We start from the raw sequence: 27033 nt of genomic DNA, 5'->3' as shown, positions 1-27033 counted from the left end.
GTGAGGTCTATGTACAGTTCAAAGAGATAAAAGACACCAGACTGGGGTTGGGAACTTCCCAAAACAGCCAGAGATTCCAGACAAAGGGATGTGGGGGCTGGGAGCAGTCTAGCAATCTTTGGCTGCTTGGATCCATGCACCACCTGTAACACATGCAAAAGATAGAACATCGTTATGACCAGTACGGACAGCTGTCTGCTTTTTCATAATCTAAACTACATAAATGTCTAGTATTGGGATTTGAAATTTGAAAGCTATGAGAAGATCAGAGTCTTTACCTAGCGCCTGGTTAGCTTGATGCTGGTTTTTCTCTGTGGATTCCAGATCTTGAAGTTCCAAAGAGTCCCTCTTATAATGTGTAGCTTTCCCATACGTTTGAGAAGTCCTCTTAGAGTCGTCAAAAGAGTCTGACTCATTATCCTCAAACCCCTCGTGCATGTAACCCTGGTATGACCCCGGCAAACTGGGGTGCACTGCCACTGTCACAGAGGCTGTTGCTGTAACCATGGTGATTGCATTGTTAGGATGCTGCAATGCTCCAGGGCTGTGGGCTGGGGCTGTAGTTCTGTTTTGCTGCTGCCCTCTCCCTGGTTGTGGCCCTAGGCCACACTGAGTAGTCCTACGAGGACAGTGGGTCCTGTCGCTAGGTAAATGTTGTCGCCTCTGCCCTTGGTACTCGTGTTTGTTGTCCCACCGTGTGATCTGTGAACTGACCGAGTTGACGCCATTCTGCTTGGTCTCGCTGTTCTGTCCTTTAGAGCTGTTTTCATTAAAAGGTTTCACCACCTTGGAGGCAAGAATAAGCACAAACACATTATAAAAGTGCTCAAGAGGTACATCGCAAGCAGTTCTTCATTTTTTCTGTCAGGTCGACTTACTGTGAGCTTAGGGAAGCTGGGGTTCTTGCTGGCTTCAAGCAGGATATGAGAGGTTGGAGGCTGAGCTGGAGACGTGATGTATGCGCTCCTGTCACAGTACTTGTACTCCTCCTCGCCGATGCCAGAGGTGGTTGTAGTTTCAGAATAGTATTCGGAATCAGAAGTCTCTGAGAATGCCTGATGTGGTCCCTTGGGGATGTGCCCAGCGTAATACCCGTGGTGGTTCATAGGAGGAGGCATGGGCTCAGGAGACGGACTTTGCAAATGACTGGCATTGTTAGCGGTTATGACCTCAGCTGGGGGGCCCATGAGCGAAAGCAGTACCGGAAGTAGCACCAAACCATTCAGGATCCCCAACAATGTCAGTATGGCCAACACTGCAAAGAAGTATCTGCAGGCAAAAACACAAATGAAGAGGATATTAAAGTTAAAGGAGCCACCAAACATCCACAGCATGTTGAACCAAGATATGAGACAATAGGGTCATCATCTAGGAGATGAGTTCCTGTATGATGTTGCTTCCCCTCTTATCCATAATTTCTTTCCCTACATTTCCGCTCCCTGATTCCTCTCTCCTGGTGACCTGACAAAGCTGGAGAGAAATTCCTGGGTTCCATCTTCGTAACGAGTACTAGCTCTCTCTCCCTCTGGGAGCCCTCATCTATCACCACTGCCCTGCCACTTCCTGAGGAGATGTGTTTACATTAGTGAACAGATTCTTCGCGTCATAAACACTCATCCCTCTCCATTGCTTTTCTCCCTCTGCTTTCTTCCCTCCCTCTGTCCTAAAAGCTGCCACTGCTGTTAATGTAATTTTCTCCTCAGAAACTTAATACCCCCTCTTATTGAGATCTTATATCACCCTGGCCAGGGCACGCCACCTTTATGTTTACGCTGAGCAGGCCAGGCCAGACCTTTGCTTTCTAACTTTTTCTTCCTCCTACTCTCTCTCCCTCCTCCTGGCCCTCAACAGACATACTGGACCAAGAGCTAATCACACAACACTAATGTTGAGATCTACTGAAAGGTATTTGATTCATGTGCAATAAACTCTTATTTGCTAAAAACCTGTAAAACTGACCTTAGAATCCATCAACACCAGTTTTTACAGTCAACAAGTATTCTGTGTGCAAAAGAAATTTGTTCCGTCAAATATCTCACTTATTAATCTCTCTCAAACTATTCTGATTAAGACTAAGACTAGCTATTTTCTCAGTGGAGGTGACTAAAGCAGAAACCTCAATCCAGTGCTGAAGACTAGCAGGAAACACCACCCTCCACCTCTAGAGCCAAGAACATGGAGGTCTGGTTGGCACAGGCGCTAGCGAGTCTGGTGGAGCAGTGAAGTGGTGCAGAGTTGCTTAAGGTTGGAAGCAGCGCCGAAAACGTATGTTTGAACAAAGGGGCCAAGGGAGAGGGTGGTGAATGAGGTTCCCCAGGCTTTAGCTCATGGGTGAGTGCTAGCAGTAAAGGCTAGAGAAGAGCTATAGTAATTTTGCTCTGTATACTGGCTTGCGTGTTAACATGTAGTGCTCACTAATCGGCTGCAGGGCTGTGAGGGTGTCTGCGCCTCTGTGCTTCAGCTCAGAGCACTGAGGGAGGGCTCTGATTCACCACAAGAAAGACAGTGCATGAGAAAATTAGAGAGCACTCCAGTTAAATGGTTACACTAAAAAGAGACAATTCAGCTGTGGTTCAGACTTTTGGAGGTAAGAAAAAGAGAAACAGAATCTGGAAAAAAAAGTTTGGAATGTTCTTTTAACCTCCCACCCTCTGACCATTTTTGCTTCTGTCACATCTAAAAAAAAAATGTGGGTTTAAGAAAAGAAAGAAAGAGGGGAAAAAGTTAATCTTTGGCATATCTGCTTGGAGCATTCCAGACAAACAGTGGAAACTGCTGTCCATTGACCCGTCTCCTCCAATGAGGCCATGTGTTTACTTTGGCTCTCTGAGAACCGTCAAACAAATGAATCAAAAAACCCTGTTAAAAAGATTACAGGTCTGACGGTCATCGCACCACTGAACCTCCATTTTGGATCTATTTTGGTTTTGTCTCTAATCGCAGCTCCCTGAGGAACCAAGACCTGTACTGTATCACAGAACCTCTGGTTTTAAAGACTATAATTACATATTTTCAGTCATTATGCACAGTCAGGGAGAGGTAATATTTAAATTGACCTCTAAAACCCAAATTTCCAAGGTGGCCTGTCGGGGTCTGTGCGTAAAACACAGCACTACCGGAGACTCCGGTCAGAATTATATGCCACATTTAGACCAGAGACTGAGCTATGCTATGGGTTTCTCAGATGGAGAGAAGCAAGCCTGCATTCATTTCCTCCACTCCTGCCTCCAACTTCCCTCATGTCTGTTTCATTAACATAGATGAATCAGACAGCTTAAGTGTGAACCATTTTCTTTCTCAGTCATCTCTTTCCACAGCGTTTTCTAAAAACAGTTAGAAGAATCACTTTGATAGGAGTTCAAGAAAGGCACAATCATCCTTTCAACACAGTTTGTAATGTTCAATGAAAACATGAAGGCTGTTTAAGAATGGGGAAAAAAATCAGACAAAGCAGCCAGCCATCTCTGGCTGCACTTACGTCCACCTTTTGTTAGTTAAAAGCACTCATTCTGTCTGACGGTCCTGTATACATGAAAAGATTGGAAAAAGGGCGCATGTTTATTTTACTAAGTCAACATTCCGAAAGTGGAGCGTGATTTATTTAAGGAGTAAAAAAGAAAAAACATTCCAAGTCAGGGGTTTGAAAGGGTGGCTCGTTCTAAGAGGGGCCGCTGAGCTTTTTCTCCTGTTTATTCAGTGTCCCACAGCCAGGAGATGTTTACAGCAATGTATTTATGCTACTCCCCAGCTAGAGGGCCAGACATCTCCCTCTCTTTCTCTCCGCATCTAAACAGGACCTCCCACCGTGAATGCCCCAGTGCTGGCACACTGCTTGTACCAAATGGTTTGCTCCAATCCCCAACCCCCAATCTTTCCTCCAGCTTTACCACTGTCCTAAAGCAATCTGCTATAACAACCCCCTGCAGGTTCCTGGAGACCCAAACCACACTGCACTTCCCCGTTTCCAAATTATTCTTTGGTGCAAAAAGAGGCATATTTGTAATTTTCAACATGCAGCTATGTTTTACTGGATCCTCTAACTAAGCCATTTTTTATGTCATGGGTCTGTTTGAGGCGGATCTCAAGGTTGTGGTTTGCTTTCAGCAGAGCCTAGATCCAGATTTGAAAAAAAAAAAATGCTTTTTGACATTTTTGCTTTCTGTGAAGCAGGCATTAAACCAGGCAGAAAAGCTGCCCAAATGCGGTGGCTAGAGGGAGTTCACAACCAAATGACTGGACAGTTGACATCCTCCCCACAATAAGGATGGGAGAAGCTGTGAGCAAGTGTGTGCATGTTGAGTCACAGCGCAGTGGGTTGTATATTTACATGTTTACAAGCAGCTGCTGCACTCCCTTGATGTTTCCTCCATTTGTTGTGCATTCAAGCAGCTCAAGGATGTTTGTAAGAGCGCTGTGGTGGTCTAAGGGGAGTTAACATCCAGACTGACAACACCAGGTGATAGGGAGGCAAACGTTATCACCTGTACCCTACAGCCACATGGACAACTGTCTCTCTGCCTAAGGCCCACCACCATTTTGAAAGCCAGCATATGGGCCGACCTCAGAGACCCACCTGGAGAACTGTCAATCACTCACCTCATGATGAAGTCAAATTCCGAGCCGGCAAGCATGAGCACTCCCAGCAAAGTAGAGATGGCACCGTCAATCACAGGAGCGAACATATGCTCCATAGCCACGGCTGAACGAGTGTTCCTGTCCCCAATGGCAGTCAGGAAACCCTACAATGTGGAAAATAGAGAGAATGAAACTGGTCTATTTGATTTTATTGGCAGAAATACAAATACTGATGAATTACTGTGCAAGATGTTCTTACTAGTGCAATGTGCACGGTAAACTCCACCCCAATACCAACGGAGGCTATAAGGATGACAACAGGAATGGCACTCAGTTTGATACCAATTAGGCCCATGATGCCAAAAAGTTCCACTGTCATCATGGCCAAAATAAAAACCTGTTGAGTAGAAGAAAAGATTAGCATGTTAGTGGTTACATCACAATGAACTATGTATATGGAAATAGCACTACATGAATTACAATGCAGAAATGGGCCTCACTGGACCAATATCCTCTACATTTCACTGTCATCTGCCCTGAGTATCAGATTACATAATGGCTATTTCCTGGCCCCTCCCGTGTCTTCTCAATATCAGGGCTAGGGGAATGAGTGACACAATAAGATAAAAGAGCATAAGGACCATTCTACTCTCTTTCCTGGTGCAGTGTAGTCCTCAGTGCTTTTCTACACAGGAGAAACAGTTTTTCTATAAATTAAATAGGGCACTTGGTTAATTCTTTGCCCTGAAAACATTTGATGTTGGCAGGGGTTCCAATTTGGTCATGCTTAAATTGGAGATGGTAAACCCCATTTTACTGCGGCCACATATAGGCTGTGAAACTGAAGAGGACAGAGACAGTTTTCAGTTAAAGGGCACTAAACTGTTTACTTTATCATTTAAATAAATGCCATAGGCATTTACACATAAACGAGTCTGACATATTACAGCTAAACCAGGAATACATGTCAACCAAGGCAAATGGCCACTTCTAGTTTCCTTGCTTCTTCATGTTGAGCTGAGGACCCCACCAGCATGTGTGAAATGCCTCCTAGCCCCTGAACTAACTCACCCACCCACTACACCCAGTCCCTGATGGATGGGTTTAACAGGCCAAGGTCGTGACTGGGCAGATCCGTCCTGTCCCCAAATTTCTGGACAAAGGCAGTTGGAGGTAAAAGCCTTCAGGAGAGCTTTGCATTTCTTCTTTAAAAAGTCTTGCTGCACCCATTTGAATGACAAAAGTGATGAGGGGGAGAGTACTTATGTGTATGACTGTGTGTGTGAATATGTGCGTATGCAGCACCCTCTAGACAACCCGCCAAGGCCCTCCGCAGAAAACTGCCCTGGTGGCAAAGTTATTGAGCTGTGTTGAGGGGATCAGGGGGAGCAAGAGAAATAAGAGAATAGAGGAAGAGGCTAGAAAAAAGGGAGTTAGAAATGGATTAGGGTGAGAGGAAGGCAGACTTACAATGACGCCTGCAGTCCAGGGGTTAAGCAGGAGGATGGCGCACACCAGGAAGGTGCAGGCAAGCACTACGCTGATGGACAGCAAGAACCAGTGGCGCAGACCAATGTACTGTTCCCAAAACAAAAAGGGGTAGCCGTTGGGATAGTTCTGGATTCCCTGACGCATAAATTCCTCGCAGATTGTGCGCACACTCTCAATGGCTTCAATGAAGTCTGAGGCTTGTCTGAGGCCATTTAGATAGAAAGGAAACTGAGCGAACTCTAGAGGCTCTGCTGCTGGGACTGAAAGAGAAAAATAATGCTCTTAGACATGAACACACTTTTGAAACATGCATCCATAAATATGAATTTGACCACCTTGCTAATGTCATTGTCTTTGGTTTACTTACTGCGAAGGTTCTCCCCAGTGGTGTCGTACTTATCATGGATCCACTCCCGAGGATGGGGGTAAAAGTTGGCTTGGGAGACAGCATAGCCTAGCGGATCATTACTGACCCATACTGTCAGGTAGATGTAAAAAACCTCTGGTGGAATCAGACCATCCTCATCCACCAGGCGACGAGATGTGAGCTTTAAAAGAAATGTGTAAAAGTAAGTTTTGGGATAGATGCAAAGTTTTGGAGGGGTATTTAAACTGAATGGTACAATAGTTGACCACACACCTGGCTGTAGTTGAAAGGGTCTTTTTTAGAGCCAGTTTGTATGAGAAGCTTGTATGCCAGCGCTCCATCCTCTGTACCATTGCGATAGCTGTCATAGGTGATTCTGCCAGCGTCCCAGTCAGCATCAAATGTAGCCTGCAGACCTACATGAAGCATGGACGTGTACAATTAGACCTACTGTGAGAAAGCCGTTCAAACCTTCCTACTTTTCTTTTCACAATTCAGTAAGCTATGACAGAGTATTGTTAAAATCGCTCCTCCCTTAGAGAAGGGGGCAAAAACTTGGGTCAGATTTAATGCCAATCCACACACACAAACAGGCGTATAAACCAAAAGCCCCCCTCCCCTTGCTGGGTTCTCCATCTTTCTGCCTGGTGCTGAATAAATGTGTGTGGGCTGAATAAACTAACCAGAGAAAGCCTTTCGTGCTCTCCAAATTACAAAGTCTGGCAACAGCTGAAAAACAGTTTCCACAACCATTCTATAATTACAGAGATCTCCTCACAAGAAAAGGAAATAGCATAGGGGAGAAAGAGAGAGACTTTTAACTACCTCCAGTTTCCACAGCCTTTCAAAATAAATAGCTTCTTTTTAATTCGCTGGGTTTGAGTTATTGTGGATTCAGCTCACAGCAAAGTTCTCAATACAAACTAATGTAAGCAGAGAGGTCACAAACAGTCTGAGATAACCCCTGACCCTCCCATAATCATCTCTATGACCAGGTGGGTGGAACACAAATGATGACAGAAGTGAACTTTCACTGACCTCTTTCTCTCACCTTTAGAGATAAGAGCATTTCCCACACAATGAATGAGCACAGCTGAAAATTATAGTTTATGTGGCATTTTTCACCATAGCTATGTTTCATATTTACTAATATTTTGTACATACTTATATATCCTTATCTATAAACAACACAATGGTGCAAGACAAGTTATGGGCTGAATTTTCACACTTAGGGTTAGGCTTTTCGAAAAATAGTCGTGGTAGTAAAAGCTGTAGCCTTAGCAATCACCGCTAATGAAAAATAACTTATTGTGAACTTACCTTTGAGCCAATCCTGGAAGTAGTGCAGCCACATTCTGGGAAGCTTGTGATTGCTGTCCTTAACTACATATTTTACAGAGTTGAAGGCATTGTGAAGCTGTAGAAGCTGTCTTTGAGAACGGGCATAGTCAAAGCCATCCATGGTAACCAGGTACATGTTATAGAATGAGAAGTATTTAAACTGGGCAGTGATAAAGTCATACTCCTTTGTGTCTCTGGGGACAATATCAGTCAAGTAGAGTCCATCATGAACCATTGTGGTACCATAGAGGCTGAGGCTCAGAAGAGCCACAAAAGCGACGACCACCACAGTCTTAGTTTCGGGCTTCAGCAACAGAGGGGCATACTTTTCCCGTGCAAAGCTTGACAGATTCCAGCGAAAAAAGGGCAGAGGCACACACTCACGGCCCTCTTTGGGCTCCTCCGCCTGGGCTAGAAGGTCTCGGGTGGAGCTGGAGGTGGTGAACAGCTGGGAGCTATAAGGGTCAGTGGTGGGAGTGGGTGTGGATAGGACCATGGATGGAGGACTGGTGGAGATCTGGGAAGTAGGTGGCAGAATGGTGACAATATGCTGACCGGCTGCATCACACTGGGTGAAAGCCTGCACAGTGGTGGTGATGTGGGTGCTGGTGGTTATAGTGGAGCCAGTATAGGTGGGTGTGGCCGGAGTGTGCTGGTGGTTGTCGTTAGCATCCGAGAACTCCTGAGGCTGGATCTGGATCACCCGAGATGAACAGGGACTGGAAGAAAAAAAACAGAGAAATCCACATGCTAAGTACCAAAGGCTTTGGCATAATAAAAGGGCTGATATTAAGTAAGGACAGTGCATCTTAATTACCTGTAGAAACAGCACAGGATGTCCAGTCTTTTGTCCTCCCGCCTGTGCAGGTCCAAGCTCAGAATGGCAGGGAAGATCAGCAGAACCATGGCAAAGTTAAAGACCACCACAATAGCCGCCTGAAATAAAGAGTAAGTGAGAAAGAGAGACTTCAGGATAAAGGCCAAGTCTTTTCGTTCATGAGTTCTACGCTGCTACCCGACTCCACAGCTGCTGTCTGAACTTGAGAAAAAACACTCTGCATTCAAGATCCCTCGCTGTTTTAGTGCCTCGGATTGAATCCCAGAAAGTAAAATATACACCCTAAATCAACCAGCAACCCCCTCCCCCATCACTCCACAAATAGTCAACAATCCAAGGAAAGGGGACTCCCAAGGTCACAGCAAGTCTGAGCAGAACCCCCACCCCACACCAGCCTCAGACAGACATTATATTCTGTATCATTACAGTGCAGACCACCCAGGGTTAGCCTGGGGAGATCAGAGAAGCACAGTCTGATGGCTGGGTGATATACTGATATATTCACCCATCTCATTACCTCTCTCTCTCTCTCTGTATCCCCTCCCCACCTGAAAACCAGGCTGTGACTTTAGTTGGATGAAGGGGTTTGACCATAAAATAAAGAGAGAAAGAATGCAAGAAAAAGAAACAACAAAGGCCATCCTCAGTTTAAATGAACTTTGACTGCTCATTTTATAAAGCCACCTTTCACTGCCCTTTTCAGATAGAGAAAGCTCCTGCTAGTCTTCCTGAATGGGCATCACAGGGCACAATGGTTTATGACATGTACTCACACACAAATTACACACTCATACCTGAAGTGAGAAGGCCCGGAGAGCAGGAATAGGCACTAGGGCAGCCATGAAAAAAGCAATCATGTTATTGATGGAAGTGAGAGCCACACTGGTGCCGGTTCTTCTTAGGCAGTCACCTGTCCTCTCCTATGGAGAGATATGGCAAATAATGAGCTGTGATCTTCAGAAACAACAACAGAAAGCCTAAGCAACATTTTCATTCCCCAGAAGTCATGATCCAAAGCATGTTCATGAGATACGTGCCTTGAACGGGATGTTGGATCTGGTCTCGGTGAAGGAATGAGCCAGCAAAAACATGTCATCAACTCCAATGCCCAGGGCCAGGAATGGCAGCACCTGTGGAGGAACGCACAGCTCTGTTACAGCCAAGCCCTGAGGCTGAGTGTGAATTTAAGACGTTTAGGTGTGTACTTACCTGCGTGGTGGTGGCATTGAAGGACAGCCCCAGCAGCGAGCACAGTCCAAGTCCTGCAGCCACAGATAGAGCAACTAGAAGCACTCCTGCCAGCCCTACAGCACCCTGAGACTTAGCACAGTCCCAGCGCAGCATGGTCACGCATGCATATGCCAACTGTGCATAGAGAGACACATGTAAGGGAATAGCTCCACACATATGGAGACACGCTCATCACATTTCCATTAGCCTTAACTAGAGTTGCCACAGTAATGGATGTCTTACCATGAGCAGATAACCACCTGCCACCCTGATTACACTGACGTCAGAGAAAGACTTCATGATGTCATTAAGAGTGGTGGTAGAAAAGGCGTAAACATTGGAGGAAGAGTTCTGAGGAATGCTCCCATGGACAACCTAGAAACAATCACAGTTTTAAACATTAATCCAGAGAATCCAACTACATGATTTCCAGTATTTGGATTGGAAAGAGCATATATGCATGGGTCAAATCAAAGAGGCTTGTGACTGGCTGCAATTTAATAAATTTAGGCATGAGCAAAGTTGCTTAACCTAGCGTTGTGTGTTTTCAATGAACTTCTGCACTCATTGCGGAACAGAGCAAATCTTGAATTACTTTTCTGACAAGCCACACAAACATTCATTCTTCTGTGGGCCGTACCCTCATCCACCTCGTATTTTATCCTAATAACACACAAACAAGATAGTACGAGACCTTATGAAGCTTGACAAGCAAGAAATAATGAGCACAGATGCCAGAGGGCAGAGGTCAGATGGATCAGATGAGATCACATGGTCTCTCAGGCTACTCCATCAGCACTATGAATGGCCAACAACCTTAAGGGGAAAGGAATACCTCTGCACTATGTTTTTACAGTGCCCTATCCCCCCAACCTCCCCTGACTCCACTTCCTTTGCTCTTGCTCTCTTTTCTGAGGCAGTAGACATTACTGGAGGCTCTTCTCTCTCTGTAAAGGCCCCGATATACTTCAGTCGAAATGGAACGAACTGATGTGACGTCATTTCGAACAAAATCAGGCCAAAACGAAGTTAGTTTTGGGAGTTCGAAATGGCTTGCCAAAGCGAACTCTCCGGAAAAGATTGCTCCGGCTGCAAAACACCTTCAATACTACCACTGCTCTGTGGCAATTACATAATAGGTAGGTGTGTGCTGAGGATCCGCCTTCCTTTACACGGAGCACTTCTCTGGCTCATTTCATCAGTTGAGCCTGTCGAGGTAAGATCTCCATGGGAGAAAACATGAACACACTGGAGATCTGCTTTATAGTAGAAAATGAAGTTGTGCTTCTGATGAAAGGAGGCATTGACACTGTTTTTCATGTTTGATACTGCAAAGCTGCTTGCTTTTAAGCAATAAAGTGCCATATAAATACATGTAAAATTACTTTACTGGAGTGCTAATTTGCAGATTTCGTGCAAACATACCCACGTTGTTATGGTCAGATGCTTTCCTTATGCTTTCTTTAAAAACATTCTTTCTGTTCTCTCATTTTTGTTGTGTTTATGTTGTTACTGAGAGGAAAGCATTGCAGCACATATTTACATATTCATCTAAACGTTCTCTTCAGTGTGGGTGGCGTCGGGATGTTCAATAAGAGTATACCACTGCTCACATAAAACTTCGTTTTACCCCTAAATGAAGAATGAAAAATAACTTTGCTGTGAGTATATCAGGGCCTTAATTCTCTCTCTCTCTCTTTCAGTGAACATGCTGGGTGTCAGTTATCACAAAAACAGCTTGTTCCTATAACTGGGAGTCTGTCAGTGGCCTCCTAGGAGGACTCCGTTTACTAGGCAGCTGAGGATTGATGGAATTCAGGCAGACGTTGCCATCCTCTGGTCTAAGGAAAACAACCCTCTTGCACCACTTGTGACCTCCTGCGCTCTTTTTACCTTTCCACCCCAGCTGGGCAACCTCCGCAGTCACTGAAACCATTCAGACCTCACAAAGTGATGTGTGGGTGTATTATGAAACAGGAAATTACCTCAACGAACTTCCTCTGCCAGGACTCCAAGATGGCAGTGGCCTTGTCCTCATTCCAGTTGATGTCATGGATCTCATAGTCGTCTTTAAAGTGCTCATAGAGCTGTTTGGGACTCATGAGGAGGAACATGGTCTGAAGGGCCTCCGCACTATACGGGAAAATACAGAGGGCTGAGTGAGATCTGAACGTACAAACATGCGTGTGCAGATACCATTGTGTTGCAAAGTGATAATAAGGAGACCTTAATAGGGAGACATTATAATAAAGGCTGGAATGATGTGTGTCGTCCCTCTCAGGCTTTATAAATCATTCTAACACTTCCACTGAGATTAGAACAATGCTCAAATACTGGGCAAAAGGCCAAAATACCGCTCTCTGCAGAGACTTTAATTTATTGCAGATTAAACTTCTGCATTGAAAATACACACATATGAGATTAAATTACAGGTGTTAAATACTTTTGCTCTTGCTTTTAGTTTACCCACAATTTGTTTACTTTGTATCATATGTTCTTTTTTCTGTTCAATGTGTTTTCATTTGTCTCCACTCTGCATTTCAGATCCGTCCATAGGTTATGTGGCTGTCCATCATGTTTAATTGGTCTTTCTTATACTGGGGTCAGAGGTGGAAACTGATCTCTCTTCATGTAAGGAATTCCTTGGATGTGTGAGGTTATTAGGAGTCAGAAAGATTCCTCCCTCTCTCCATCTCTGTCTCTTTCTGGTTTTCTCTCTTACTTTCTCTCTTGTCAGGGCCTCCTAAGAGAGGCCCACCCACATACCCCCTCCTCTTGCCTATCCTTCTTTCTTTCCCCCTCTTTCTCACCTCTGCAAGACATTCTGGGAGTCCTTTACTCTTTCACCCAGGATCAACTCCTCCTGCCAGTGCATGAACTTCTTGGAGAAACCATGGCAACCACCCTGAAGTTCAGCAGCAATGTCAGGCACCTAGATAATACATAGACAACACATTTAACGCAAACGTGTAAATTCTACAGACTCATATTAATAAAACATTGTCATTTGCATTACAACACTGTGCTCACCTGCCGGGGGTCCTTATTAGGGGCACTGTGAGGGCAGTCGGTGTCATTGGGATCCAAGCATGGCCGGTTCATATAGGCGTGGCCCACCTGAGCCTTATCTAGCATCTCTCGGAAGCCCTCTAGAGATGTAAACTGGCTCAACTCCTCCATTAGCTTGAGGGGGTCCAGATTCATCCACTGAATGTCAGGCATGCCCCTGCGACAAGAAACAAAATAAACAACAAAACTGAGACATTTTAATTAAGTTAGCAGACTAAATGTGTCAATTCTATGACGTTTTCAAAAGATAGCATGCTTTTTCCAAGCAAACCCTTTTCCCCTTCCCTGCTGCTGCTTCTCCGAGCCTGCCGGCACCAGTCCCTCCCTGGTGGTAGCGGACTACAGATGCCGCATAAAGTAGCGTTTATTATCCTGTTACACGGAGGGGCATAATGTGCCGGCGGTCTACAGGCTGCTGTCTCTTAACATTGTGCATCGAGTCATAATGATTACCTCTGCTTGTAAAACATCTTGATAAGGATGAAGGCGGGCAGTGGGAATGCTGAAAAGGGCTGTGCCGACTGTCTTGAATGCTGCTTTGAGCCCAGTGTTCTCAAACCCTTAGCCTGCAGGTTTTAATCTATCTTCTCTAACTCAGTGGGTATTGAGACAGTGGACTGTTGTTTATTGATGTGCCAAAGACTAATTCTCTAGGTGTAGTGGAGTTACAGTTGGACTCTTTTTAAAGTTCTGATTTACATTAGAAGACTTCAGCAGGGTGATTTTGAGAAACTCTGATAACCTGAAAATTGCAAACTTTTGACATTATTTAATTATCATTATCAAAACTTTCTCAACCAACAAATATGTAGCTAAAACATCCCAAGTAAAAATGCCATAGAACGCAGAGTGAGAGAGGGGCCTTTCACTGTGATGAGTATTTGTGGGTAAAGAAGAATAAAAGTGAATAAAGTCCTAACTCCAGGCCCAATCTCACTCTAATAACTCATGAAGAGCAGCTTCAAATAAAGCTGGTCCTCTCCCATTCCCACATACCAAGCGCCTTTGCTCCTGCTTGCAAAGAGAGTCTCCTTTATTTCCTATTTTTTGCTTGAGTGAACCGGCCTGGGCCCTTTTGTTTTTCCATAGATTGCTGCTCTTTGTTCCCTCAAGTTTTTTTTCTCCCTCACTCACTCTCTCCCTCCCTTTCTCTCTCTGTCTCTCTCTCTCGCTCTTTTCCCTTTAGATGAAAAAAAAACAGCTGAACTGAAGCGGAAGCCTGGGAGGACATAAGCCTCAGCGGCTAACGCAGGCCCACTTCATACATATCCAAATAGAGAAAACAGGACAATACGTAACAATTTTTAAAGGGCACTCATGCTTCTCAGAAAACCTTGGTATTTGTGAACTTGGGCTGATGAAAGAGAAAAAAGTCTTTATGAGAACATACAGAATCAGTTTAAGCCAATTGAAACCAATTTTGTCCTTCATGACATAGAATACAATATGACTTTACATTTTTCACCAACAAAATATTAAAGAGATGTTTTGGGTGGAAGTGTAAACTACAATGTCTAATGTCCACAGTTAATTTCACCCACTTTTTCCACCCTCTTTCTCTCTTTGGGCCCACGACTTGAATAATGCCCATTTTATTTGTTGGACAACTTACAACTCCAAGCCTGGGCGATTACCATGAGAATGCACAATGTTACCCAGTGCTGACAAAGCTGGGCCCCCTCACTGATGGACACTCACTCGTAAACTGAAAGAATGCTTACCATTGTCTGACCCAAAGGCTCCCCTGCCCCCCACCCTTCCCTCCTTCCCACCCAGTAGCAGTCATCTCTCTCCCTCCCTCACTGTCCCCTTTCCGTAAGGGCTTCTTCAGGCTGGGGGATTGGGTGGTGGGACAGGGGTGCAGGATTAGAAATTGTCCTGTAAAGCCCCCTCACCACACTGTTGACAGCTCAAGCCACACTGACGACGGAACCAGGCTTCAGCTTATCAACAGACTAAATAGAGCTTTTGCTAGGGGCTTGATGTCAGAGATTGTCGCAGCCAATGCCATTTTGGTTGAAGGTAAAGCCCAATTGTTATAGGAGCGTGTGTTAAATCAAGGAGGGTTGTCAAAAGTTTCAGAGTTACAGTTCAGGCACAGTCCCTTGTTTCATGGTTAATTCAGGTCTCTTGAGTTTAGACATGACTTCATTAGAGATATGTGGTTTAATATTAATTAAGAATAAGCAGAATGCTTACGGTAAATAGGCAGAGCCTCCCTGCAACTTGGAGCCTTCCCAAAAGCAGTCCAAAGGAGTCACGATCATACAGGGGAAAAGCTTGTCAATCATCTGCAAAGAAATTGAGTATAATCTTCGTTAAGGCAGATTTCATGGCACAGAACAAAAAAATAGCAAGTTAAGTTGAATAAACACTATAATAGCTGTCTGAAGCACGAAGCAAACAGTAATAAGAAAATTATTATGAAGCAAGCCAAAAATTGCATAATAAAAACATGCTTACCCTCTCAATCATGACATTTTCTATAATTGGGACTCCGGATTTGAAGCAAATTTTATTAAGATCCCAAGATCTGTGGGTAGAAATTGTACAACCTCACATTAAAAGACTGGCCCTCATGTTTATAAGTGTCTGAAATTCCTTGTAATCCTGCTGGGGGTTGTACGTACTTTCCATAAAGAGACACTTGAACTTTACTGGCTGACAGAGCAGCCTCCAGGTGGAGCAGCAAAGCCTCCTGGGTAAGAATATTGGTTCCTTCCTGTTTGGGTATCTGTATGAGCATTTGTGAGGTGAACACTGATTCCTCTCCTTGCTTCTCTTTTGTGTACCGTAGCTCCTTGCTCACCCGACTGCCAGCTGAGACAGAGACACAACACGGTTTGATATTTTCAAACATTCAGAAAGGAGACACATTTATGGTCATGATGTTTTTATTCCTTTTGACTATGGATAAAAACAAGTCAGAGGAACAATACAGTTTTATGTTAATTGTCACACTGCAACAATTATTTAAAAAACAACAACAACAACAACAACAACAACAACAACATGATCCTCAGTGAGAGGTTAATTTCATAATTAAACCCAAATTAAACACTCTACAGTTCTCATTCCCCTGTGTATATTCCAACTAACTCCAGAAACAGATGTGTGGATCACATTTGTGTCTTTAACACACTTAAGATTGAAAATATTCCTTATGACATGGCCCACACATTCACACAAGGCTAACAAACAGGCTTTTGCACAAAATCCTCCAGAAATTCTCCAATATGGCTGGCTAAAAAAACTGAAGGATAAAAACTGAAAAACTCTTTCCCAGCCTAACTCCACACTGCTTAGCACAGACTGTGGTTCCTGATAGGAAGGTCGCTCAAAACGTTGGGTCTTGATCTACAGGCCACCATGCCTGATCCAGGATGTGAGCAGTAAATGTAAGGAAGGAGCAAGGCAGAAGAGCAGAGACAGAAATGTTCAAGTGGTATGTTGAGTCGGGATGAAAAGCATCTAAGAGTGTAGAGGAAACTCCGTAGTCCAGCCCCCTAATTAACAGAGGCGGTGATGAAAAGAGAACGCGGGGTATCTGCGGCCATGCCAAATGCACATGAAACGCACTGGCCCAGATCAGAGCCTGCCCGTCTGCCCCTCCACATCCCAATACATGATGACAAGCCTGCAGTGGCTGGCTGAGCCCACCGAGCCACTTTTTCTCCCCGGCACATCTCGCTGCCTGCCTCAGTTAATTGAAAGAGCGAGTGGGAGAGAAAGAGACATAGAGAAACAGAAAGAGAGAAATACAGAGAGAAAGAGAGAGGGGTACTGTTCTTGTCAGGGGTAGCCCACAGCTTTGTAAGTGGCTTAGAAATCTTTTAAGAACAATCCTTTAACACACATGAAAGGTTTTGTTTAATGAAAGAAAAAGCTGAACAGAAACAGAAATTGCACCGCAAATATAAATGCCATGTGACTTGCCCTGAAGCTTACAACTTGATGCATGCAAACATTCAGCCTCCTGGTTCCATTCATGCAGCTATCTGACATGCAGGTTACGTAAACACATGACTTCAAAAAATGTGGCGGGCTAAATCTGAACGCCGTTTCCATTTGCAAAATGCAAACACATATTTGTGTCGATCTACAGACAGCATGTTCATATTTAATGTATTCAGGCATCTGCAGGAATTGAGCTCCAATTCTTGGGCCTGTAATTACAGGGGCTCCTGAAGTAAATTATAGCTATTTGTGTCTGGTTCCTCCCATCTGGACCACCCAGCTAGAGGCCCGAGTGGGCCCCGCCGCTCAGTCACTGCTCCACTCAGCCACCCTCCAGATGGGAGCTTTGCTATGTTCTCTCGGCTCGCTGCTGCCGTACACTTAAAGAGACAGGCACACAAATACTTTCACAGCCAGAAACACAACATAAAAGTGGGGAAAAGGGACTGTGATGCACAAGAGTAATCTACGATGTACATTTGAGATTTGAACAGCTGGAACTGTCAAACACAGAGGCTTAGGGGGATTTTCAAAGCACTAATCTTTTCTTTGAGTTGCTGGGCCTGGAACAGTGTAGAGGGGTTTGTGATTATGAAAGCTTTTGTTTTAAAAAAAAATTAAAATCTCAACAGACACCAAAATGAGGGCAGCCTAAAGGTGTTGTGTGATATCAATCCAGCAATACTGCCATACAGAGCTTACTCTCTCCCAAGCAGAGACCCTCCTTCCTTTGTTGTCCTTCATTTTTCACAGCCTTGGGGGTGACATCACCATCACGGGCCAATTATCCACGAGGAGGGTCCGACCAGTGTTCTCCAACATAGCCGGAAAGAAAACCAGCCTCAAGTGTTTCACAAAAATAAATACTCTCTAGCACATAAAATTATAAAAGCTGAAGCTAATCTACAGTCTGCCCTCACTGGCTGGAACACAATGGTAGCAAGCTTCAGCAATCTTGTCTCAAGGTCCCACCCAGGAGCAGACCAGCAAAATGAGCTGGTGTGAGGGGGTTCCCTCCCAGTGGGCAGTATGGAAAGTGACATGTAATTAACTATGAAGAAGAAGCCCCCTGCTCCCCGGTGTCACACCGCCAGTGGACCCTGTCAGCTCCAATCTCACTCATGTCCACCCTGGCTCTGCCTATCCAGCGCTCCGCAACACATCACCCACAACTGCATGCTCACACTGACCAGAAATAAAGTTACGTTTACCATACTGATACATAAAGGGAGCAATAAAATGTGGTTTGAATGAGAAAGGTGAAGAAAAATTGCATAATAAAGATGTAATATACTAAGAACTAATTACAACATGGGTCATGCTAAATTAACCTAATTTAAAGATTACGGAAAAAGATGCCTTTACTTTCTACGATTTGAAGATTTGCATGTGGCGCAGTAGCAATGAGCAGCAAAGTCTAAAACCTAGTGCTTTCTCCATTAGGACAGGCCACCTTCAAAGTGTTGTGGGCCGGATTAGAGGGATTAAGAGGCTTTTGAAAGGACTCACGCTGTTCTGGAGGAAGTCCCACAAGGAAGAGTGCTGAAAGAGACATTTTTACCTGTTTTCACCACCCAAGTAAACCCAAGAGCACAGATACACAGTCGGGTGCCAGTGCGTGCCCACGCACACACTCTCCCATACACGCTTTCACTCTCTTTCTCTGTTTCCCTTTTTCACCCACACACATTAGTATATGAAACCACCAAGAACAAAACAAGCTGGTCCAGCTCTTTTTCCTTGGGTCCGTCAAGACCCCATAATGCCCATTCCAAGTTCTTTCTTTGATTTTTTCTTCCTCTTCTTTCCAGACACATTATGTAGACAAGGATAGATTTGGCTCAAGTGCAAATCTTTTTAAACATTTCAGCTTCACTGCAACTCTCAATCACAAGGAGTCTCAATGGCTTGACCATGACTGAGAGAACCACCCCATCTCACCCGAATACAGTGGCAGATGGAGACTGCTCCACCTCTGCCTCTATGAGCGCTAACTCAAGGCCACCAAGAGACCCAATGCAGGTCTTTGTCACCCTAATTTTCAGTCACTTTCAGCTGTTTCCCAACAAACAGGAAAAAAAAATAGAGAAACTCACAACAAAAGCAACTGGACCTGGATTTTTCCCAGCGGATAAAACAATGCGAGAGGGAGGAAGGGCTGGCATCATAGCTTATCTGTGTGTGTGAAGTGCATACGCGCGCATGCATTCCCTCCTGTACATCTTTCTGAGGTAACTTTCAGCCTTGATGATAAAACTAAACACACATCACACACTGTAACCCTCCAGATGGCAGGTAAAAAATGTTTTTAAAACAAATCAAGATGGCTAATACTATGCTTGAGCTAGCAGCTATTCAGACCTGATACTTCTGTCAGCATTGACATAAATTTCCACCGGTTCTGGCATTTAGGTCCTGGCCATTTCCATATGTATAGCCTTCCCTGTACTAATTATGCTAATCAGCCCTAGTGTTGGCTGCTGTGAAAAATACCCACATTAGGCACTTCACTGGCTGCTAATGCAGCTTAATGTGTGGTTGAAACATACATTCATCCCATGGTGAAAGGCAAATTTTTTCCACGTTGCTGGTTTCATTCAAACTGGAAATGAATTTATTGAGCCCAGAAACCATTTCTTTTCCACCACGTACCAAGACATTTTTTTTTACCCTAACCAAAAGGACAAACTGTTGAGAAGGACAAAAAGGACTTAAAAAAAAAGTGACCAGTTTCTGGTTTTTTTTTTTTTTTGGATCAAAAAAGAATGACCCTCATTGGACTGAATGTAAGAAATACTGTCTGAATCGGGCAGCAAGAGGGGCAGCTTCTTGGGGGTCTGGGCATCTACTGCCTCCGCTGGTGTTGTTCTAGTAACATTAGCTTAAGAATATAAACAGAAAGGTGTACCCTAGCACATCTGCCATGGAGTTAGACCACAGTTTGCCTCTCTGATCGTGCCACCAACGTCAATGGGATGCCTTTACACCCTAGATATGAAACATGTTCTGTTGCTGCACTGACAACCTCTGGAACTGCATCATGCGCTTAACCAACAACAAGTGCAATGCCAAACAAACTGATTAGGTCAAGAGAATGAAAACGCTCTGATTTGAGGAAGACAGTTGCTAAACTTTGAGAAGGGATGCATTCAGTTCATATGGCTGTTCTTGAGTAATGGGGCCTGGAAGGCCAGCCTGTGTGGGGTGGGGGGTGGAAACGGGGGGTTGAAGTAAACATTTTCAACTGACCCAGGTTGACTCTGGCCTTGTTTGTACTTTCTACCGGTGAGGTCTAAGTCTCGGCAGTTAGAGTTTATTTATGTAGCTGGGGTACTGCGGCTTGCTATTCACCTCCAATAATGCTTCATAGAGCTTTCTTTCTCTCAAATCCGGCACCAGGACTGGAAGACTGTGTATTTTCTAATGAATTATTGCATTTACCTTGCATTTCTTTTTTTGTTTAGATAACTGCTCCTAAAACTGAAAGGTCCACGTGTCTGTGTAAACCCTGGGCTTGTTGCTGGGTCCCTCAGTCTACATGCATGTGGACAAGGTCATTCATGCAATGTGTATATGTTCTTTATTCCTCTCTTCTGCTGCCTTGTGGCTTCATACAACTCAAGTGCGCCTGCTACCCAGATATCCCTGCACAAATTTGAGTAATGTTTGTACAGCTTGTCTGTGTGTACACGTCAGTCAAGCACACCAAAATCGTGTCAAAACGGATGAGAAAAATTAAGTTACAACTTTATATGAATACATAAACATGTCCATCTGTTTGAAAAAGTTTGCCGTTTGTTTAGCCCAGCACACATTTTTGCAATGACCGTTAAATGCCAACAATCCTTTTGGGAGGCCAGCATTACTCAAGCATATAATCATATATCAAAGTCTGCTCTTTTGCCCCATACCGATAGGCAACTTGTCACTGACAAAGCTTTCCTCGTCCTTCACTCTAAAAAAGCTCAATCAAATATTAAAATCCACACAATTAAAACAAGATGTGGCACTGCTCGGTTTGGTGTCAGAAACCAGATGAAATAACTTGAGCTTCTTTGAAAACACAACTTTCTCAATCTTTTCTCCCCCTCTCTTAATTCTCCAAACAAATTCCCCTCTGCAATCCGACACTGCACATAAGGAGCAAACATGAAATCCAGAGTAATTTAAGGGTGTAGATGCTAGAATGTTTCTCCACTCACCAGCCCCCTAACCATCATACATTTAATTTTATCGCCTCTTTTTCCTGCCTCAAAATGCAAGATAAAAATCACACTTTCCCAAGAATTAACCCATTACTTAAAGGGATAATTCAGCAAAATTTTGTCATCATTTATTTACCCTTGTGTTGTTTTAAACCTTTATGACTTAAATTTATAAGTGGAACACAAAATAAGATATTTTAAAGAATGATTCAACTGTGTCTACGCAATGAAATTCAGCAGAGTCACTGACTTTCGTTGTATGGACAAAAAAACAACAACAAAACGTTCTTCAAAAAATAGAAGAAAGAAAGATGTTTGGAATGACTCAAGGGTGAATAAAGGACAATGTCATTTTTTGGGTGAACTAACACTTAAGTCTTAACTAAGACTAAAGACAACTATAATTTTGGAACAGCAAATCATCACTCTCTAGAATCTAGAATTTCAAACAATAAACCATAACTTGGTCACAGAGACAATATAATTATACTAAACCATACATAAATTCACTAACATACAACTTTCACAGTCGGATATAAACATAGTAGGGCTGCACGATAAATCGCATGCGATATTTAATGCGCATCTTGTCAGTAAAGCCGGTTCTGTAATCAGCGGTAAATCTCCATCACCTGCGCGCTTTCACATTGAGCAGCATTAACTACACAGAGCCGTTGTTCACTGACGAGCTGCGCAAAACCACGTTCATATTCGCGCGATTTTTTGCGCAGCTCGTCAGCGCATTAAATATCGCATGCGATTTATCGTGCAGCCCTAAAACATAGTGATGAATTTTATGCCAGGTTGGATAAATATCTCTACATTCTGACTTCTTCGATGGCTCCTACTGTTTATAAAAGGTTTTTGTGGCACAACACCCAAAACACACAGTATACTTAACAGGGTGCCTAAACCGGATTACTAAATTGTTGGTTTGTTTTTACAAGGCATCTAAACATGAGGTTGCTGCTTTTCGCACATCATTCGATGGAAGGCGGAAGTAATTACAGGTGGTCCCTGAGGACATGGACACTTGGTGGCCTGGGTGACATTTGGGTGGGGGCTAGAGCAGAGTTGAAGGTGGGACAGTCACCACTTCAGGGGTAATGAGGAAGCATATGCTCCAAAATGCACAGCTGGGCAAGTGTGAGATCCACAGGCCCTGACTGTTTTGCTATTCTTTATAGCTCCCCCACACACAACAGATTTGAATTTTTGTGACAAAAAGGTTGCCACATTTAAAATGTAACAGGTCTATCCTTAAGAATTGTTGAAATGGAGCCATGCCTATGCCACATTCATTTTGTAATAAAATGTTTTGGCTTGCCTAGTCATTGGAAAGCCCTCTTGATATATGCAACTATTTAGTAATCGCTAACAGCACCAGGGACCTTCTTAAATTCTTAAAATCACAAGACCCATTATAAATCTCTTTTGTTTTTCTCTGTGACTTTTTATGTGTATGTGTGCAGAAGTGAATGTGTGTGCCTGTGTGTGAGAACTAACCTCTCCTTGTTACCATACCACTTACTCCCCATTCAGCCCAGAGCAGCTTTGTCAATGGGCTATTGGGGGAAACAACGCAGGCAGAAACTTTAGAAACACAGGCACTGCCTCTTAAAGGCACAGCGTTCCTTTTCAGCACTTTGGCGTTTCACTCCAGGAGCCCCATGCTTTATGCCTGCCTTACATTAAAACACAAATTTCACTGACAACTCCCTTTGCTTAACTCCAGCTAACGTTCCCACCAGAGAGCATCTGTTCATATATCACCTCCTTTACAGATCTGAATATTTCATAAGTAATTATAAACTTGTTTCAATATCATAGACAAAAATATGCCTTTCAGCAAGTCAGAAAGCATATTTTTTGACTATGATATTGTGAAAAAGCATATACGGTTATGTATAAAAGGTCCCACCATTTTTCTGAATCAAACCAATGCTAAGCTACCATGAACAACATGTTATATTTTCAAGTCAAACCACAAAAGTACAAAAAAAAACGACACCTGATGTGCTTGTGCATGAGTGTGTGCACGTTGTGTGTGTGAGTGTGAAACAGGTGGGTAAACTTCAGCTGTATTCACTTTTTTTTTTTTTTGGCAAAGGGGGTGCCTTTATTGTTGAATGGAATCCAAGAATAGTGAAGGACCACACAGCGAGCACGAGGGGGAGGGTCAGCACCTCAAAGATGGCTAACAATTCACACACAGCCCATCTGTGCAGGGGATCAGCAGTCTGGCGAAAGCCTAGGGGGCTTAGAAGGAATTTGGCAGTGTGAAAACCAAATAAAGCTGCCTGAAAATGCACAGATAAGTGAGGTGCACGGAAAGGACGTCAAACGGGAAAGGGAGAAAAAGAAAAACGTCAAGTGCAGCACCCACCGCAAACAATATAGGCTGATGGGGAGAGAACAAGAGAAGGCTTGCATGCGCTAGGAAAAAGAATGCTACGTGTGCATGACAGGAGATATGGAATTCCAGAGGCCACGGTCTATGTCCACTCAAAGATCCTGAGACTTCATATCAGAAGCCCACACAAGGTCTGGGTCTATATCGCCCAACAACTGCACCACAATCACATTTTCAATCGGTTAAGTTAGCTAAGCTTAGTTAAGCTAAGTAAAGGCAGTCAACTTGTTTGGGAGAGAGTTCTAAAATTGAGAGGTCTATTCTGACCCTATGCAAAGTGATGTCACAGCATACAGCTCACAAATAACTTGCTCCTTCAGAACTCCTCACCAATCAGCCACAGAAATAAAACCACTCAGCGCAGAAGCAAAACATGAAAGCTTGGACTCACCTTCCACCCATAGTTTCTCAATGTCCGTTTCAATGGCAGCGACCCGCAAACCAACAGACAGGGCTCCGAACACAAGAAGTCCAATGAAAAGGACTTTTCCACAGTGTCGCTGGATTTGACAGCCCAGAGAAAAGAGAAAAGCCTGGAACGTCGCCCGAATCCACAGTGGTGCTTTCTGTCCCACAGCTTTCCCCTGAGACACAAGAGAGGAACACTTATTCACATGTACAGTGATGCTATTTCAGATCAGTTGTAACACACGGTGCCCTGCCAGGATAGTGAACCGTCCTGACAACACATGAATCAACATTTACTAGTCAGGTTATTTACATTTTTTTTAAAGACATTTCTAAATGAGACACTAAATGAGTAGAGAATGAACAAAAACTCCGCAAAATAATATGTTAATTATTTTAAGATTCAGTTCAAATACCACTGAGACAAATTCAGAATTCAGTTTGCTTATTAATCCAACCTAACTTATAATAAACACTAAAATCCAACCAATTTAATTCGTGGTAACTTGACATGAGATAGACAACTTCATAGGTCTGTTAAAATGTTTTCTGTTAAAATCTCCACCCATTTAAATAGTTGCAATATATCATTTTTTTTTTGTCAATTGTACCTTTTGAAATTTTCTTTGTCATAATTCAATTCAAAGTTCTAAGAAGTTCAAATAATTAGTTTTCAAGTTTAGTGGGTTTAAACTGCTTAGAGTATTAAAGGACTTTCTCCAAACATCTCACAGGCCTGAGGTTTCTCATCTGGTCTGGATTTGCTGCTCATCTATTTATTAAAGAAGATGGTTTATTCAAATGATCAGTGTTAACCATCTATCGTACAACATTACAACTATATAAAAGCTCCTTAAAAGCTTTAGCCTTAAAATGTAGAACGTTAAAACACATGGGATCATGTAACCTCAACTAAAAGCTGTCAAAACATGCCTTGCTATAAACTATAACAGTTTCAAGATACTTGGTTCTTCTGTTATCACACAGCAGCATGTTACACGGAAAGTGAATTTGTAAGCATTTCTGGCAGGCTGAAACAGAAAAGCAAACACGTTTATAAGCAATTTGATCAAAAATGTAGATTCATCAGGCTTTGCAACTACCTCACAAGTTTCCTTTAACTGGCAGTCCTAGCTGCAGTAGCCTATAACTGGACATGTTTTGGTTTCACTCATGGGAGTTTTGACACATAGCCAATCGTTCATGCGCTTCACTGATGCTTTGTCAGATCAAACTTAATCAGTGAATTCCTCAGCAGGACGCGTGCATTGTCAAACAAACACGCTATATTGTATCTAGACCAACCAGACTGAACACTGAGGCGGCATTGGGGACGAATTAAAAGCGAAAAAGAAAACGCGCGGACAGAAGAGCTAAATGAATGAAGACTCGGCTTTCATTCATAGAAGTCGCTGTCCACACTCATATTTAGCGTTGTTTACTCTCCTCCTAAAACAATTTCAGATGCATATGTAGACTGTTGATCAGTTCCTTCTCACTAGCTTAAAAAAAAGAGAGTAAATTCCCTCCAACACTTCTAAAACTAGGCTAAAGAAAGTCCTTAAAAGTTCCCTGGCTCCCTGAAATATAAATGTCACACCACGGACACGAAGAACAACGTAGTTTGTGTGTATATATTCCACCGGAAAAGCGTTTGTCACCTTGGAAATCTGTTTTAACGCAAAAGCGGCATAGCAGTAACTGGGTCTCCGGAGGAGATCAGAGTTCACAGGCGGCGGAGAGCGTGTGTAACTTGGGGGTAAATCTCCAAAAACACCACCGGCCGGTCCCGGGTCTCTGGGATCCGAGGCCATAGTCCAAACGGGAGGCAGAAGAAGCGCTGAAGAAAGTTAAAGGCAAACGCGGCGCGTTAAGCAGAGGCGATAATAATAATAATCCAAGATTCGCGACACGCGCGTCCACCGGGTTCAACTTTAAGAAATATTCTCTAATCTTTCCTTGAGCCAAAGTCTTCCAACTCCATCCCAACATTATGTGCTCGAATCCGTATAGATCCTTCGGTCTTCATTCGTCCAGCTATAGCGCGTAACTCGTTTTAAAGCAGAAAAAGTGGCGAGCGGATTCCGCCAGTCTACCTCTGATCCTGTTGCAGTAACATTTGGAGAGGTAGCCCCTTTGCAAACCCTGAAAAGGGTGGTTTGATGGAAAAGTGCTCTGGTTCTCATTGGCCGAGGAAGAGGCAAATTACTTAGCAAACATCTCCTATTATTAGCTGCTAAGCAACAGCTCTCCAAAGTGGAGAGAGAGGGAGACCACCCAGGCAGGCAGCCCCTCACATCAGCGCCGGGAGGGGGAAGTGCTAGAGGAGCTCTTTCACTGCTGCTCCGCTCTGCACAGTCCCAATAGCCTCAGCTCGTATTTTAACACGCTATCACACAGGCCATCATCTATTGATACTACAGCCACACATTTCTTTTATGCTGACAGCCGGATGCAGAGGGAGACTTTACAAATTAATCTGCTCTGGCCTCATAAAAATGTTATAAAGCCAAAAAAAAAAACATTTAATTACAAAAAAACATAAATAAAAGTAATTATGAATAAAATACAAAATACAACAACAATAAATATACAATAATAAATATTAACAAAAATGCACTGATTTCATGATTTTGAAAACAACAAAATAGCCAGAATAAAAAAAAAAAGAATACATATCCTTTGCTGAGCTTGTCAAACAAAGCAATTAATGCCACATGAAATTCCACATTTTCCTTGCATTTCTTGTGTGCTATAAGATACACTCAGGACTTTGCACAATAATTTCTATTTCTACTCAAATTCAAAATGGTTAAATAAATAATAAACAAACAGAAACAAAACAAACCACAAGTACAACAAGCAATGCACATTGTGACTTAGGCACCACTTTGATTTTACTTAACAATTTAAGACGACAATTACATTTGTCATTCTTTGATAGATCTGCCCGCAGTAGGTGACCCCAGGTTTAGGATAATGGTTTTAGATATTGCATAATGGCAGGGTCAAGTCCATTTCAAGGCTACTCCTAGTGATATACTTATCAAGATTGTCCGTGATGATTGGTCCAGACTCCAGTTATAAATGGGTCATATGCAGGGGCGTAGCCATCATTTCAGAAGTGAGGGGGACAGAA

The 27033-nt window shown here is 43.4% G+C and overlaps 1 protein-coding gene across 1 annotated transcript; it reads right to left on the bottom strand.

The window, feature by feature from the left end:
- On the bottom strand, window positions 1–25932 carry LOC107700991 (protein patched homolog 1-like). Its single transcript, XM_016502871.1, has 22 exons — window positions 25556–25932; window positions 23878–24070; window positions 15542–15731; window positions 15375–15444; window positions 15111–15202; window positions 12873–13068; window positions 12653–12774; window positions 11828–11975; window positions 10086–10217; window positions 9822–9977; window positions 9650–9742; window positions 9407–9532; window positions 8592–8710; window positions 7754–8493; window positions 6707–6849; window positions 6434–6614; window positions 6046–6326; window positions 4835–4972; window positions 4597–4739; window positions 879–1269; window positions 279–786; window positions 1–143 (listed from the first exon to the last, which is right to left on the bottom strand). The coding sequence occupies exons 1-22, from the start codon at window positions 25706–25708 to the stop codon at window positions 109–111; spliced, it is 4350 nt and encodes a 1449-aa protein (XP_016358357.1). The 5' UTR covers window positions 25709–25932; the 3' UTR covers window positions 1–108.
- Between the last annotated feature and the right edge of the window lie 1101 nt (window positions 25933–27033).

This window comes from Sinocyclocheilus anshuiensis, unplaced genomic scaffold (genome assembly GCF_001515605.1).
Source record: "Sinocyclocheilus anshuiensis isolate Anshui unplaced genomic scaffold, SAMN03320099.WGS_v1.1 scaffold1143, whole genome shotgun sequence".
NCBI lineage: Eukaryota > Metazoa > Chordata > Actinopteri > Cypriniformes > Cyprinidae > Sinocyclocheilus > Sinocyclocheilus anshuiensis.
The sequence above is the reverse complement of the archived record's forward strand: the minus strand, read 5'-3'. Positions and strand labels throughout refer to the sequence as shown.

Coding starts and splice junctions, on each gene's coding strand:
- LOC107700991 (XM_016502871.1), bottom strand. CDS start 25,708: ATGGCCTCGGATCCCAGAGACCCGGGACCGGCCGGTGGTGTTTTTGGA. Junction 15,445..15,541: donor CAAGTGTCTCTTTATGGAAA/GTACGTACAACC, acceptor TTCTACCCACAG/ATCTTGGGATCTTAATAAAA. Junction 144..278: donor TCAAGCTAACCAGGCGCTAG/GTAAAGACTCTG, acceptor CATGTGTTACAG/GTGGTGCATGGATCCAAGCA.